At 34.7% G+C, this 16,139-nt stretch overlaps 1 protein-coding gene across 1 annotated transcript; it reads left to right on the forward strand.

Annotated features, from left to right (window-relative positions):
- The first annotated feature begins 13,326 nt into the window (after positions 1-13,326).
- Positions 13,327-14,644, forward strand: LOC108678384 (prolactin-releasing peptide receptor-like). The gene has a single exon (XM_018166788.2). The coding sequence runs from the start codon at positions 13,358-13,360 to the stop codon at positions 14,642-14,644; it is 1,287 nt and encodes a 428-aa protein (XP_018022277.1). The 5' UTR covers positions 13,327-13,357.
- Positions 14,645-16,139: the final 1,495 nt, after the last annotated feature.

Below are 16,139 nucleotides of genomic sequence, written 5' to 3' on the forward strand. Positions count from 1 at the left end.
AGGTCTAGAGTATTTGGAGTCTGATTACCTCTAAAATGGGTTGGCTTTGTGATGTGCTGGTATAAAAATGAGTCTCGCACAGACTCCATGAACAAGGATGAAGGGTGATTCTCATCCCTTGGAGAGGATTCATGTGCCCAGTCTATTTCTGGATGGTTAAAGTCACCAAAGATTAACGTATGCGACCTGCTGAAAGTCATGCTTGGTAGAAGACTGTTCAGTACTTGATCGTTATCAGAGGAACTGTTGGGTGATCTATACAGGACACCTATAAGGAGGCTATCCCTGCTTTTTAAAGAAAGCTCACACCACACTGATTCTCTAGCTGATTGGTGCTCTGCTCATAACTTAACTTGTTGGGCCCCATAAAAGGTTCTAACCCACAGACCTACACCTCTACATTAACTTCAGTATACTTTCTCTTAAATAAATATGAACATGAAATTATGCGAAAATATTACAAAAAAAATTTAAAATCTAATATTTTAAAAAATTCGTCAGAAATATAAAAAAATAAAATAAAATCTACAATATTGAATATTCTAGAAGTACATGCGAAAATATATGTAGTATAATAGTCCCTACCTTATTTTACTTAATTCGGATATTGTTTTTTTTTCATGATATTTCAATGCTTGCGCGAAAGGCTAACATAATAAACATTTTACATATATATTACCTTCACAATGCCAAATCTATTTTCATGGTTACTTTTAATCATCTTTATATAACTGCCGAAATTAGAAAATTCACGCCACGAGGGACGTAAAGTCGGCACAATTTCTACACTTGATTGGCTTGATGCCAGTCGCTTTCTTTTGCACGAAGCCATCTGTATGACTAAAAAATATTGGATTAAATCATTACATATTTCTCTCTCACAAATTTCTCTCTCACATATTTCTCTCTCACCCTACCTTTTTTTAATCAAAATTTAAAATAATTTTGGTATTAAAACTAATTTCAAGCTCAACGGATGCTCCAGTGTTTATTCAAATTTAAATACAATCGACAGTTCAGTTTGGAAACCAGTTGACAAAGCGTGGATTAATGTTTCGGTCTGGTTCAAGTCTTCGTTGCTTAGAAAATCAATGGAAGCAATGGACGAATACGTGTTGGTAGCACGTAAAATGCGCGACATCGCCCCGGGTTGTTCTGAAGCAGATAAAGAGAAAAGTTTTGAATAACTATCGGTAAAGATGTATGAATTTTCATATAAAGAATGAACAAATATAAAGACAAATGACGAATATGTATTACCTTAAATGATAGATCCACTTAAGAGGCAAGGAGCCAAATAATGTTGAAAGTTAATGTTTAGTACAGTAAGATCAGCTCGTATAGCAATGGTTATTGATCGCATGCTGTTAGAAGTTTTGACTTTAATTTAACTGAGCTAATCTTAGAAAAGTAAGCATATAGGCATGCGGATGGACAAGATAATGAAATGTTGAAAAGAGAAAATAGCGAATTAAGACACGCTAGCATAACCAGCGGCGGTCTTTCTGCTCCTACTATAAAAAATCCAGGTAGCATTAAGTTACTTCTTTCTCATTTTAAAGAAAGTTGGAACATTACATTTTTAATTTCAAATATTTTAATTTTTGAAAAAACTTAATTATCATACAATTCCTACAATCAATTAAATCAATGGCAATTAATTATACATTTCTAATAATGAAGTCTTAATTGATACGACGTGGTTATTTCTGTTCTTTAAAGGTACAACTAACGACGAATACGAGGAGGAATTGCAAATACGAGAAATTGTAATAAAACACTATTTTGTAAAAGTGTCAAAATGTACCCATTCCCCACCCCTGGGGCTTGGCAGAAGGGCTTGGGGGCAATGCGCATCCTTGGTCCCTTTACCACAATTGCACATTTTTAGTTTAAAATGATAAAACAACACTTTACAGTTAAAAATAAGACAATGTAATAAAAAATATGGCATTCACTCATTTATTAACAACTCAAAAAATCATATACTTAACTTAAAAAAAATTTACTCTTGGCTTGAAAAATCTATCACTAACGTGAAGAAAATTATTTCATTGACATAAAAATATATATCCTTGACTTGAGAAACATATCTCAGCGATAAAAAATTCGTCCTAAACATGAAAAAATGTATCCTTGACTAGATAAAATATATGTAGTTGATCAGAAAAAAAAACTTCGCTCGAGTTTCGTCCATAATCCAGATATTATGTGCAGAGAATTTGTACCTAATCGTGATTTCAGCCAACACCATAAAACTCATCAACTTTTGGCTCATTGGTGTTGGCTGAAATCAATTTTTGGCAAGGCAGGAGTCAATAACTTGAAAAGGGGTCATAAACACGCATAACTAGAAACTAAACCTGCTGCCTTGAGGCGGCAAATAAATAAATAATGCAATATAAAGTGTAATTTGTAATTCAAAAAGCTAGTCATAATTTTGAAAAGGTCATTTAGACAAATCTAATGATGAATAACACAAAACTTCAACATGCGCGTTTGCCCCGTGACACGCGTAGGCCCGTTGCCCCACTAAGTATAATTTTAATTTATATCGTCTCAACATTTTATTTTAAAAACTAATAGTCTAAAATTGATATCAAAATTATTCCTATAAATATAACTTTCAAAATATAATTCGCAGTAATTTCAAAAGCTTCATCTAGAGTAATCGAAAACAGTTTTATTAGCCATCGAGAATGAACAATTTTGATGTTTTTAAGCGAACAGATCATAAAAAAATATAATGGGGTCGTAAATTGAAAATTGAGCCGGGATAAGACACTCTGTTCATATCTATTATCGCCAGATTCCTTTATTTGAGAGGGGCGATGCGAAAAACGCTGCCATCAGCCCCTAAACAGAACACTGGGATGCATCGCTACAGTGTTCTGGATACAATAGAATGGATACAATAGAATGGATACAATAGAATGGATACAATAGAATGGGTACAATAGAATGGATACAATAGAATGGATACAATAGAATGGATACAATAGAATGGATACAAGGCTGCCTCCTTCGACCGTAAGCCGACGAACTCCTTGTACAGAAGAGTATGTCGTAGCTAATGAAAGTGCCTTGTATAGAAATGAATATTGAATATATAATATTTCGCTACGGAAGAATGTCATAACGGGGTTTCGACAGGGGCACTTGACATAAACAAGTTATATCACACGGAACAAGTATCCGTTTTCATACTATAATAATATTTTGCCTGACAATTTTCCCATTACCGGAAGAATTAGGATAGTCATAAATTAGTAATATCCCCAAGAATATCACGGAGTCTGGCTCGGAATCGAATAATAATTAAGTTTCAATTACTTAATTCGGTAGCAGAGACAATTATCAAATAAACACGAACTAACGAACAGACAAAAATTCATGACATCTGACACTCGCTATATGTAAAACTATGCATCCCACTAAGGACTATATAGACTAGTAGTTATAGTAATCTTTACTTTCTTATTTTAGTGGAACGTTGAGTTAGTAACGGAAACTTACTATAGGTGGAAATTTGTAGTGTCATTTCTATTAGGATTAAATTCACCTTTTTGTTTACGGTCATCCAATTATGCGTTAGTGTTTGTCATCATACAAAAACATCAGCTTTTTGTGAATCAATGGACAGTTGGGTGCAAAAATATTGATTTCTTTACAATTTTGTATGTATTTTTTTTACTCTCGACAACGTCAATCTCAACGAGACTGTCATTTGCACTATGCTGGAGGAACCCACCAGCATCGACATCTTGCGGTGGCCCGACATAATCCGACCGACGATAGCTGAAGCCCTTTTCTGCGGATTGGACTCCATCTATCATCTCATAACTACCTGATTTTCTAAGCTTTGAGATTGTTTTTGAATTATTTTTACGGTTCCAAATTTTCTTGTTGTATCCTATTTACTTGTATCATGTACTTATTTCCATCAAAATTTCTGTATTCAATGCTTCCTGTAACTTGAAAATGAATGTTGTTACATTCGAAACGTCGTTAATAAATTGATATTACTCCCTTGAACCTGCATTTTTATCAACTAATGTCATCTGAAGAATACCCTGAAAATTTAATTTGACGAATTCTCTGGTCATTAACCAACCGTGTTGAAACAAATTTTGTATGATTATACTACTTAGTTTAAAACAGTCAGCAAAAAGACTTGAAAATTATTGTGCCTAAGCAATTGAAGAGACTTCACGTTATGCTGAAATTTCAGAATGATTAGTTTAAATCTTCTATGGTAAGAAGCTACAAATTGAATTCTAAAGGCCTTCATAACAGCAGATAACAACCGCAAATAAATTTTGATTTCGACTAAATAGGAGTAAAATTTACATTTTATAACTGCACTTAGACTCTAATGAAAGCAGGTTTATCGTTTTAGAATTAGTAAATTGAGCGTTAACTGCGGTAAACAATTTCAGTCGTCTACCAGAATTGAGAAATAAGCTAATTTCACCCAAGCGCAGTCGCTGTAATCATTTCATGTACGTGAATTTGTCCTTTTTGAATTAATTAAGCAATAAGCCAAAAACTGCCGCAGACAAATTAGAATGTCCAAGGAGCTCGAGAAATGTGATAGTTTTACACCTGGCAGCGGCGGTGATCCCTTCAGGCGTGTGGACTCAGATTATTTCAAATTTGATTATTACCGAAACTGCTGTAAATGGACTTGAATCTTAACAAAACTCAAAATAGAAGTTAAATTCACACTTTCGCATCGTTTGTAATATTTTCAGGTGTGGGTTTAGTTGTTTCAAAATTACGTGGATTCATGCACAGGATTCACGTTCAACTTCCTCTCATGTCTATGTTTTTTTCGTATCTGGTAAGGGCTGATGATTCATCAAGAGTGTAGACGTGAAGCAGAGATGCTAGCATTCTTGTACATGCATAAAATTATATCGGAATATAGGAATAAAATTTATGATTATAATTTAATTCTGAAGCATGAAAAAACAAGGAGGTTTACCAGATTGTATATGTAGTTTTCTGCGTTGATGTCTCCACGCAACATAGAAAACTGTGTTGCATATACTGACGAAGTTTTGCAAGCCGTTGTTACTGCTATTTCTCTAATTCTTTGATAAATTCTGCAATATTCGCTGGTGGCATGCATAAGAAATTCATTTAAATTGTTAATTCACTGTGCGGTCAACTAATTATGACTAGATTTTTCTGTCGATCAGATTCACATCTATTAATTTTGAAATATCTTCAACATGCGAATCATGTTATGCCTTATAGAGGCGTAATTCTCTAAGGAAGGTATGAATTTGAAAATTAAGTGAATTTTTTCTACCTTATTACTTTAATTCAATCTGAAAATGAGGATGTTCAAGTACAACACTCACGGATACTCATGCCACATATTAGCCAATGTGTTATACTCTAAAAGTCTTCGTCAATCATTAGACGTGACAATTACCAGAAAGATTACACAATCTGTAAATGACGTGACGAAAGAAGTTACTGTTCACATGAAGTGCCAGTGATAAATGAAATAGAACTGTGATAATAATAAAACTGTGTGATAATAGAATGAAATAGATCTGTGATAATTTCAAATGACTAATTTTTCGCAAGTCAAGAGCAAGACCCCAGCGATCATGATACCAATGATTTGTACCATGTATGAAATTATCACAGATTTATGTAACATATGCGGGTGTTTAACTTTTCTCACTGATATTGGGCGAACACTCTACAGTGATTTTATAACTCATAACTTCGGTGATTTGAATTTCTTCGTCGACATCATTGATTCTGGCAATCAATCTTCATTGTGAAAATTATCAATCCGGCAAAAATGCTCCAGACAAACACAAATGTAATTCGACACCGATCGAAGTCACTCGATTAAAAAATATTGTTATCTAGTTTAATGATTGAAGAAATTAAATGCTTTTAGCATCTATGGAAACTTGTAAATTACTTGAACTTGCTGAACATCGCTCAGGATATATTTAATCTCTGGTTCGTATTTTGCTCGATATGTCAGGGTGGTCCTGCACAACTGCCAACACACATAATACAATTCAGATATATACATGAATACAATTCAGATTATTCAGAGCACATTGCGCAAGAAATCTATGGATACCCAATGAAGCTCCGTCAAAATTGTATGCAAATATTAATATAAAAAATATAAATAATATACAAATAAATCAATAATATTAATAATCTGAAAAATTACAAGACAAATTTTTCTATAACATCGCAGGAGATTTTTTTGAGTTGAGCGGTTTGGAATATCCAAAGAATAGAAATAAAGTAAACTGAATCCACTGGAAACTGATGACTCCAAATAAGTGTAAAATTCAGCATTAAAGATTACTTTGTATGAGGAATGAAATTATAGATATGCAGATGACTGTTATACAGGGTGTCCCCAAAAAAACGATACCCAACTTTGAATGGCTGTAACTCAAAAAGCAATAGAGTTAAAAAATTTTGGAAAGTCAGGATTTTTTCCCTATGTTTTTCTGCATCTCTCCACCAAAACTCAGACAGATCGTTTTAGCCATAATCGTTTGATAGAACTTTCAGTGACGTGTGCTAAAATCGTGCTTGCGAAAAGTTTTAGTAAGATCATTTTGCATACTCATTACGTTGTCTTGACATGTTTTCTTTTCGCTGTTTGATTTTTAGCGCATTTCTCATTTATGAAAAAATGCACTATTGTGCTCGCCATGTCCGTCTGTCCGTCCGTCCGTCTGTCCGTCTGTCTGTCTGTCNCATAACAATCTTTGGTGAGAGACAATCATGGCAATAATTGGTGAGAGGCAATCATGACAATCTTTGGTGAGAGACAATCATGGCAATAATTGGTGAGAGGCAATCATGACAGTCTTTGGTGAGACACAATCATGACAATCTTTGGTGAGACACAATCATGGCAATCTTTGGCGAGAGAGAATTTCAAAACCAAAGATTGTCTTTCACAAAAGATTGCCATGTTTTTGTCTCACCAAAGATAAAAAAATGTAACTCAGTACTCACTGCAGTGAGTGACAGAGAGCGCATTTTCTCGCCGACGAAAACTTGAAGTCCTTGGACGGACAGACAGACGGACGGACAGACGGACGGACGGACAGACGGACATGGCGAGCACAATAGTGCATTTTTTCATAAATGAGAAAATGCGCTAAAAATCAAACAGCGAAAAGAAAACATGTCAAGACAACGTAATGAGTATGCAAAATGATCTTACTAAAACTTTGCGCAAGCACGATTTTAGCACACGTCACTGAAAGTTCTATCAAACAATTATGGCTCCATCGATCTGTCTGATTTTTGGTGGAGAAATGGAGAAAAACATAGGGAACAAATTCTGACCTTCCAAAATTTTTTAACTCTATTGCTTTTTGAGTTACAGCCATTCAAAGTTGGGTATCGTTTTTTTGGGGACACCCTGTATAGCATGAATAAAAAACACAACCTAATTACACGTGCAATGTCGGTTGGAGCACTAAAATTTCATAAGAAGTTGGACTATGTAATGCCTAAGAAAAACGCTCCTATTATTATAACACATTTTTTCATATTTTGCAAATTACGGTTCCATCCAAGCAACTGTTTTTGGCACCATCGGCAAGTTCATTCTGAATAGAAGAAACTTATTTTTCTACTACATGCATCTTATTACTTCATGATACGAATTGAATTTGCTGTAAATTTCTGGTAAATAATTCTCGTGAAAAATGCATTTTTATTGCGCAGGCGTAGAATTATTGTGAACATAATGCGGCATGGTGTGTACTGAAGAGTGTCGAGAAAATATTGATATTGAGATGTTCACTGGAACGCAGTCGCATATATTGGCTGCGAATGCGCATTTATGCGGGACTTATGATCTATTTTGAAATGCATGAATATTTCTTTAGCAATATGGACTACTGAATACTGTCTGAAATGTGTATTTACGTCGCTTTTTTATTCTACACTGTTAGAAAAATGACCGTTAACGGTATTACCGGCGTTTCAGTGGTCGGTCGGCACGTAAAAAGAAACACCGTTTCACCGTTTTTGTTCCAATTTAACACCAGAAATCCGTAAAACATCTGATAAAAACGGCGAAACAGTTTATTTTCACGGGGCGACCGGCCACTAGGATGCAGGTGGGACCGTTTTTTTCACCGTTTTTCCTAACAGTATAAGTACCTTATTTATGTTTTCCTTATATGTAGTCGTACAGTACTACAGGAAAGAAATTTTTCAACATTAAACTTTTGCGTCGCCGCTATAATAATTCATAAGTGCATGTGCAGTTTTGTACACGCAACAATATAGACATGCATTCATCTAACGTAAAGATCGCACATGAAATTAGTGCTCATGAATATATGTCAACATGAAATTAGTGCCCATGAATATATGTCAACATGAAATTAGTGCTCATGAATATATGTCAACATGAAATTAGTGCTCATGAATATATGTCAACATGAAATTAGTGCTCATGAATATATGTCAACATGAAATTAGTGCTCATGAATATATGTCAACATGAAATTAGTGCTCATGAATATATGTCAACATGAAATTAGTGCTCATGAATATATGTCAACATGAAATTAGTGCTCATGAATATATGTCAACATGAAATTAGTGCTCATGAATATATGTCAACATGAAATTAGTGCTCATGAATATATGTCAACATGAAATTAGTGCTCATGAATATATGTCAACATGAAATTAGTGCTCATGAATATATGTCAACATGAAATTAGTGCTCATGAATATATGTCAACATGAAATTAGTGCTCATGAATATATGTCAACATGAAATTAGTGCTCATGAATATATGTCAACATGAAATTAGTGCTCATGAATATATGTCAACATGAAATTAGTGCTCATGAATATATGTCAACATGAAATTAGTGCTCATGAATATATGTCAACATGAAATTAGTGCTCATGAATATATGTCAACATGAAATTAGTGCTCATGAATATATGTCAACATGAAATTAGTGCTCATGAATATATGTCAACATGAAATTAGTGCTCATGAATATATGTCAACATGAAATTAGTGCTCATGAATATATGTCAACATGAAATTAGTGCTCATGAATATATGTCAACATGAAATTAGTGCTCATGAATATATGTCAACATGAAATTAGTGCTCATGAATATATGTCAACATGAAATTAGTGCTCATGAATATATGTCAACATGAAATTAGTGCTCATGAATATATGTCAACATGAAATTAGTGCTCATGAATATATGTCAACATGAAATTAGTGCTCATGAATATATGTCAACATGAAATTANTAAGATTTGAAAAGTTTATTGAACCAAATATTTTACTTGATTAAAGTCAACTTGCCTTGAAGGTCGAAACTCTTTTCTACTTGGACAAACGATTGCTGTTTAAACAATTATCCATACGATTTGTTCACTTGTTCCCTAGTTCAAACATGTCCAAAATAAGTTTCCATCTCCTCAGTTAATAGGACTCATCTAAATTTAAGTAAATGCCAACCTGTTAGTTTTGTATTTGCTAGCAGGCGGTATTCAACAAATTTCGATTTACACAGAAACATATTTTACGCGTCATCATCATCGCTGCTCCGGTCCAGCATTGTAGGTGCGAACTCAGCTGCAAAAACCGAGCGAAAGCAATATTTCTAACAAACTCATAAGTGGCTAATTAAAGCTCAATTAGGTTTACTATGGTGGGTTCATTAGTTAACATGGCAATAAATTATAAGTATATTCGGAAGTTTAACATTATTATTTGTACGAAAAACGGGGATGTTAAGGAATGTTGGATTAGTGGTTAAAACAATAATTATCATCGAGCATCTGCCATGTGTACGTTTTATATAAATAGATGCGTCATTATTATATAAATCGTCAGAAGCGTATATAAAGAATGGAAGAGGAAATACAGATGACATTTAAATAATTCTAATCAAATTATCATTTAGATATAGGTAGATTTTACTTTTTTCTAAAATTATGTATATCGGATGTTTGCTTATTGTTGAACTATTCTAGTAAAACGTGTCGTGAATTAATTTTCTTGACCGATTTCTTATAGCGATCAAATAATTTGAAATGGGAATTGAGATGTAATCGTTAGATATTATTATACAGATATATTTGTGCGATATATCTGGAAATACTAAACTTAATCCTCTATTAACAACCTAATAAAATTTATAGTCCAGAAATAGAAAATCAGGTAGAATATTAGTAATTATAAATTGAGAATTACTTGGCATCATCAAATAAAGGATGTCGTTCTAGGAGACGTTTGAATATCTGACCAGGCCAGCCTCTGGCTTATTATTTATCAACAGCGGACCAGGCCAGCCTCTGGCTTATTATTTATCAACAGCGGACCAGGCCAGCCTCTGGCTTATTATTTATCAACAGCGGACCAGGCCAGCCTCTGGCTTATTATTTATCAACAGCGGACCAGGCCAGCCTCTGGCTTATTATTTATCAACAGCTGCTGCATTTCAGAGACTTTGAACGCTGGTGGTGGGTTGAATAAATCCGCGGCTTTCGTCAATTTATAACCGCGGCTGCCATTATTCGACCACATTTAAAAAATTTTCTTTTAAGATTAAAATAGACCTAATTGGTCTCCCGTGACTTGGTTGAGGCTGAACTTCGACAAACATCATTAGAAGTGTTTTTTTTTATCTTTTAGCGAGACTTGAGGGCCAACCAAATGATAAGTTCAGTGCTATAATTTTGTTTACGTGCAAGATATGAAAAACAGAGCATGGAATTTAGGAAAATGATACGACGCTTGCCTTTATATTCTTAATTTCATATATAAAAAATACGTAGATATATTTCTTTGTTTTATGTGAGTTGAAAAACATTTTTTAATTCGGTGATTCATTGGGCAGCTACTGGAAATATCGCTATTACGGAAGCACAAATAAATTTTTTTTTTGGCTTGGCGTCTAAGTTTTGTCAAGTATTGGCAGAGGCAACGCACTACTCGAAAAAACTAAATTCATTCACCAAGACTTCATCAAGAACTTTTATTGAACTGCTACTACATCATCAGTTCCAAAATTTGAAATTGAATTTTATTAACAGTGTCCGTTAAATTATTCAACTGATCATGGAGTTAATTAACATCCCGAACGTTTTCGATGGAGTGTAGCTATAGGGAATCTACTTTGCATTTCAGTGTTATAAATAAATGCTGTATTCATCATAACCATTCACAGCACATCACATTTTTGAAAATGATGTTCATCACAAACTCACTATTACTGCTGAAACCATCACAAAAATTCACAACATATCATATTTCTGTAAATGATGTGCATCGCAAACTAACCATTACTGCTAGCACCATCACAACCATCCACTACACATCATATTTATTTGAACTAAAACATACGGCAACAAATGGTCTAGAAACAGTGCGCTGTCAGCGCAGTAGTTCCATGCAATTTCTTATCTCTGATATTGAAGTCCCGCTTGAAACAATGGCTGACGAATCTGAGGAATATTTCTTATTGTAGCCCGTGAACAATGCGCTTTTGAGGTATCAAAAAGAGACGAGCTATTCCTGAGAGCTACGCTGTCTAACTAAAGCTCATCATTTGAAATAAACGCTTTTGTAGAAGTACCTAATTGAAATTTAACTGTATTTAATTAATTAAATTAATTAATCGTAGCTTTGACAAGAAGTTTGTTTATAAAGTATCAAGAAGTGATGACATATATGAAAAATCTGCATCAGGCTTGAAATTATTTCTTTACCAAACAATGGAAATCGAGGCAACATGTTGGGCATCAGAAAGCGGAAACAAAAAACAAATTACATTAATGCATGAGCACGAAGTTGGCTAGAGAGGAAATGTGATTTTTTTATCGAGACCGCGAGTAAAATGATATTCGAAAAAAACACCGGAATTCAGTTGCGCATTTCTCACCCAAAAACTTGTTCGCTTCCTGCAAAGTTTCGAACTTTGGCCGATGAAGTTTTTCGTTTAAGTAGCCTTAGGCGTCGCCATGGAAACACCAGTCTCCACACTTCTAAAAATATTTTTTTTTATTTGATAACATTAGTAATTTCTCACGAATAACTTGTTTTACTCTGATTGTAAAGCCATATACGAGTTGCTTAATCGAGCAAGGATCGGATTTTCATCCATGGAAAATTAATTTGTAATGTGTATAAAAATTATTTCGATACTGTGTGAAAAAAATACAATTTGGGAGCACGAGGAGGTTGAATGTTTTGAATACACAGATTAACTTTTTTTTCAAAAATCTAAACAAATATTTTAGACGAATAAAATTATTTATATTGTCTTCAACGAATAGGTATATACTAGAGATATACTTAAACGTCGGTAATGAGGGATTAGTATTAATAGTTTGAAAACTTGAAACAATTTACAGCACATGAAATAACAAAAGTGAACTTTAGAAGCGTAATTTCATTCATTTAATGATAATACGGCAAAAGCGTTTATTTATTTTCCCGTATTAATTTTATTGCGCATAGTTCCATTATTAGACGTGGGATGTCACGGCACTGGGTTCAGTAGCGCTGTGGCCAGCGATGTGTGAGGTGGTGTGTGTACTTACGTCTCCTCACCCTCGCCTTACTCGCGCCACAACATAGTGAGAAACATCCGTAGACTTTTTATCATTTCCATTCCGGCATGATGTTTAAATCTAGTCCCTTTTTAAAATATCTTTACTTATTCATATATACTGCGTAACAATTCCTGATGGTAATATAAAAATCAGTTCCGTAATTGAGTCAACAAGGATATTATTAAGCTGATAATCTAAGAATAGGCTACCTTTTAGTTAGAAGAGACTTCACTGAAATATTGTTATACTAAGCTACAACATAATTTAGCTACACTACACTGACATTGGACAGGATTAAGCTATGATTAGGATATAAAATAATTGAATAAATTAATTTATTTCCAGCCCATATTCAGAAATAGATGTATAGATAGCTTGTAAATTTGAATCATTGTCCGTTTTTTTCATAAAATTGGGTATGCTTCTTTAAAGGTTATTTGAGAATAACATAGGTAGAGTCCATTCAATTATTGCATGTGTAAACGATCTAAATATCAATTTCTCGATCCTTTGAACATGTGGGCCTCTTGAATGACGACCCGTGCTTACGAATATTTACTTCAAGCTATTTATGATTTATAAACATTTATTGATGTATTATCATATTTTTCCAGATCCTGGTAAAACCCAGCGAATTTGTTTTAGTGATTTGTCCCGTATACATCCCAGAGGAGTAAATAACGTAGATCTTCATATCGTTTTTTAATGTTATTTTGAGTTAGAAAAGTGCAACCATGCAAGAAAATTGGACATTCTGGAACGACATGCGCGAGTTGAACGTCTCCGAGACGAACACTTCAGACGACAGCGATCGGAACGTTTACAATACCAGCGTTCCTTATGACGTCATGAAAAATACTTCTGTGTTGGCAGTGTTCTTCTTAGTCTATTTGATTATATTCACATTAGGGATATTCGGAAACTGTTTGGTTTGCTATGTGGTGTTCAAAAATAAGCATATGCAAACCGTTACTAACTTCTTCATCGCGAACTTGGCTCTTGCTGATATTTTATTGTGCGTTTTGGCAGTGCCGTTTACGCCTCTATATTTCGCCATGGGGAGGTGGGCTTTTGGAAGAGTACTCTGCAAACTGGTACCGGTTACACAAGGTACCAGCGTTTACGTATCTACTCTCACACTCATGTCTATTGCAGTTGACAGGTACTTCGTGATCATTCATCCTTTCCGGCCAAAGCTACAGTTAATAGTTTGTTATTCGATTATCATCAGCATTTGGCTTTTTTCGATGTCGTCCACGATGCCATATGCGTATTATGTGAACCAAGAATTATACGAAGACGTCCTTTTCTGCGAAGAATTTTGGCCATCGGAGTTCATGAGGCGAATCTTTAGTTCGTTCACGACCATCATGCAATTCGGGGTACCTTTTATAATTATACTTTACTGCTACGTCATGATTTCGGTTCGTATGAACGAACGAATACGCATCAAATCTGGTTCACGCGGATCCCAGAAAGAAGAATCAGATCGCGAGAAAAAACGAAGAACAAACCGAATGTTGATAGCGATGGTGACGATTTTCGGAGGTTGTTGGCTTCCTTTCAACACCATTCATTTGGTGGGAGATTACAACGCGTCAGCCAGTAAATCAGCTTACTATAACCTGTGTTTCTTTATAACTCACACCCTAGCCATGTCATCTACTTGCTACAATCCTCTTCTTTACGCGTGGCTCAACGAAAACTTCAGGAAGGAATTTATGTTGGTCTTACCATGCTTCAAAAGCCTTGATGGACCCGCTGGCAGGAAGTCAGTGTACAGATCTGAACGAACTGATAACAATATAACCGTTGGAGAAACTCTACCTCATCACGGTAACACTGAAAGTTCATTTGTGGTTAGCGTGACGTGCCGTGACAACCACAAAGTGCAAGAAGAAATGGTACAACTAACGACCATAGCTGAGGAGCTCGCAACCAACGGAGAGATTCGTGAAAAGAACGGAGAGGCACAAACTTCAGACACCAATTTGACTACAAATTCTACCGAAAATAAGTGAGTAGAGGGTAACGTGTGAGTAAGTTTAGACCTTAGAGGATAGGAGGTTATTTTAGAGATGATTGGGCAGCTTATTCCTAAGTCTCATTATAGTTAACAAATTATAAAACTACGAGTTTATGAGATCTAATTTCCTGCTTTAAAAATGCATAATAGATTTACTAGCTTTTTTCAACTTTTTTGGTGCTCACATGAACAGTTATTACAGTTCGCATGTTACATTGAAATGTAGATCTGATTCCGAGAATACTTGTCCACAAAAAGGAATTTAAAATAAAATTCCTTTTTGTAATTTCTAAACAGGATTCAGGCTAATGCGCACGTCGTATTGAGTCACTCCCCACGTATAAATTTAAATTATATAAGTTAATATTAATAAAGAGTAAATAATATATTGACGAGAATTATAAATCTTTAAAAACAGTTTCATCGGCATCCTTGAAGTTACATCGCTTCAAAAATTCCTCTTTCTTTTATATTAACAAATTTCGGAAGCTTTTACGTGAAACCTGCAATTGAACGCATATATGCTGCGTGAGTGCGTCAAGGAAAGCTCAATAAAGCGCGTCAATATAAATAAATTTTCCTAATCGCGCGTCTTGGCAATAAGTGATTAGCAGAACATATGTGCGTTAAGAACACGTTGAGCGAGAACCCTTTCACCATTGATGTCGAATGCTCTACTTCCAGAAATGAAAGGGATCTGGTTATTAGTGTGTGGGATCAAAGGACTTAGTTGATTACTCTACGTTTAATACTTCTCATTAATCGGCGAAAATCGATTGAACAATGATAATCTAAGCTCAGGAGAAAATTCGTAGAATTAATACCTTTCACTCATGCTCAAATCATTAGTTTGCTTAAATCGCAAGGTCACGAACGATCCAAATGCAGAGAAAACGCAACTGCAAGTTCCGGACACAGGCGGGGAACACCACACCATCGGGCACGAGCCAGGCATATACCAGTCACGGTCCTATATTCATTCATGCATTTCTATAGAAGCATTCACATGCGCCATATATGGGCATGGCTGGTGCCTTGCATGGCTGGTGTGAATGCTTCTATAGAAATGCATGAAAGAATATTGGACTGGACCGTGACTGACAGTGTGGTGTGAACCAAGCTTTGATTGATTCCATTTTTGAGGGTTTGGATTTTGGATTATTTTGTAATCAAATTTTTTGCTTTTTGGAGTATTTTGTAATCATTGTATATTTTAGACGGAATCGTTCCCTCAGTAACATCCTCTTGATAACATCCTCTTGTTTTTATCCTCTTGATATTGGTAATCGATAGCATGTTATGTTTCGTTCAACCCTTTCCATTACTTAGGTTTTAATCTCTGGCTTTATCTGTGGATTGAACTTGAATGCTTTATAATTTTTAACTGATGATGATTTGATATGTTATTGAGGTTATTCGAACTGAATCATAATACACACAAAATATTTGATTTCGTCACTTTTCGGTGACCCACTAATTGATAATAAAAA

This window comes from Hyalella azteca, unplaced genomic scaffold (genome assembly GCF_000764305.2).
Source record: "Hyalella azteca isolate HAZT.00-mixed unplaced genomic scaffold, Hazt_2.0.2 contig4976, whole genome shotgun sequence".
In the NCBI taxonomy this organism is placed as follows: Eukaryota; Metazoa; Arthropoda; class Malacostraca; order Amphipoda; family Hyalellidae; genus Hyalella; species Hyalella azteca.

What these genes read in the sequence shown, in the direction of transcription:
- LOC108678384 (XM_018166788.2), top strand. Translation starts at nt 13,358, where the DNA reads ATGCAAGAAAATTGGACATTCTGGAACGACATGCGCGAGTTGAACGTC.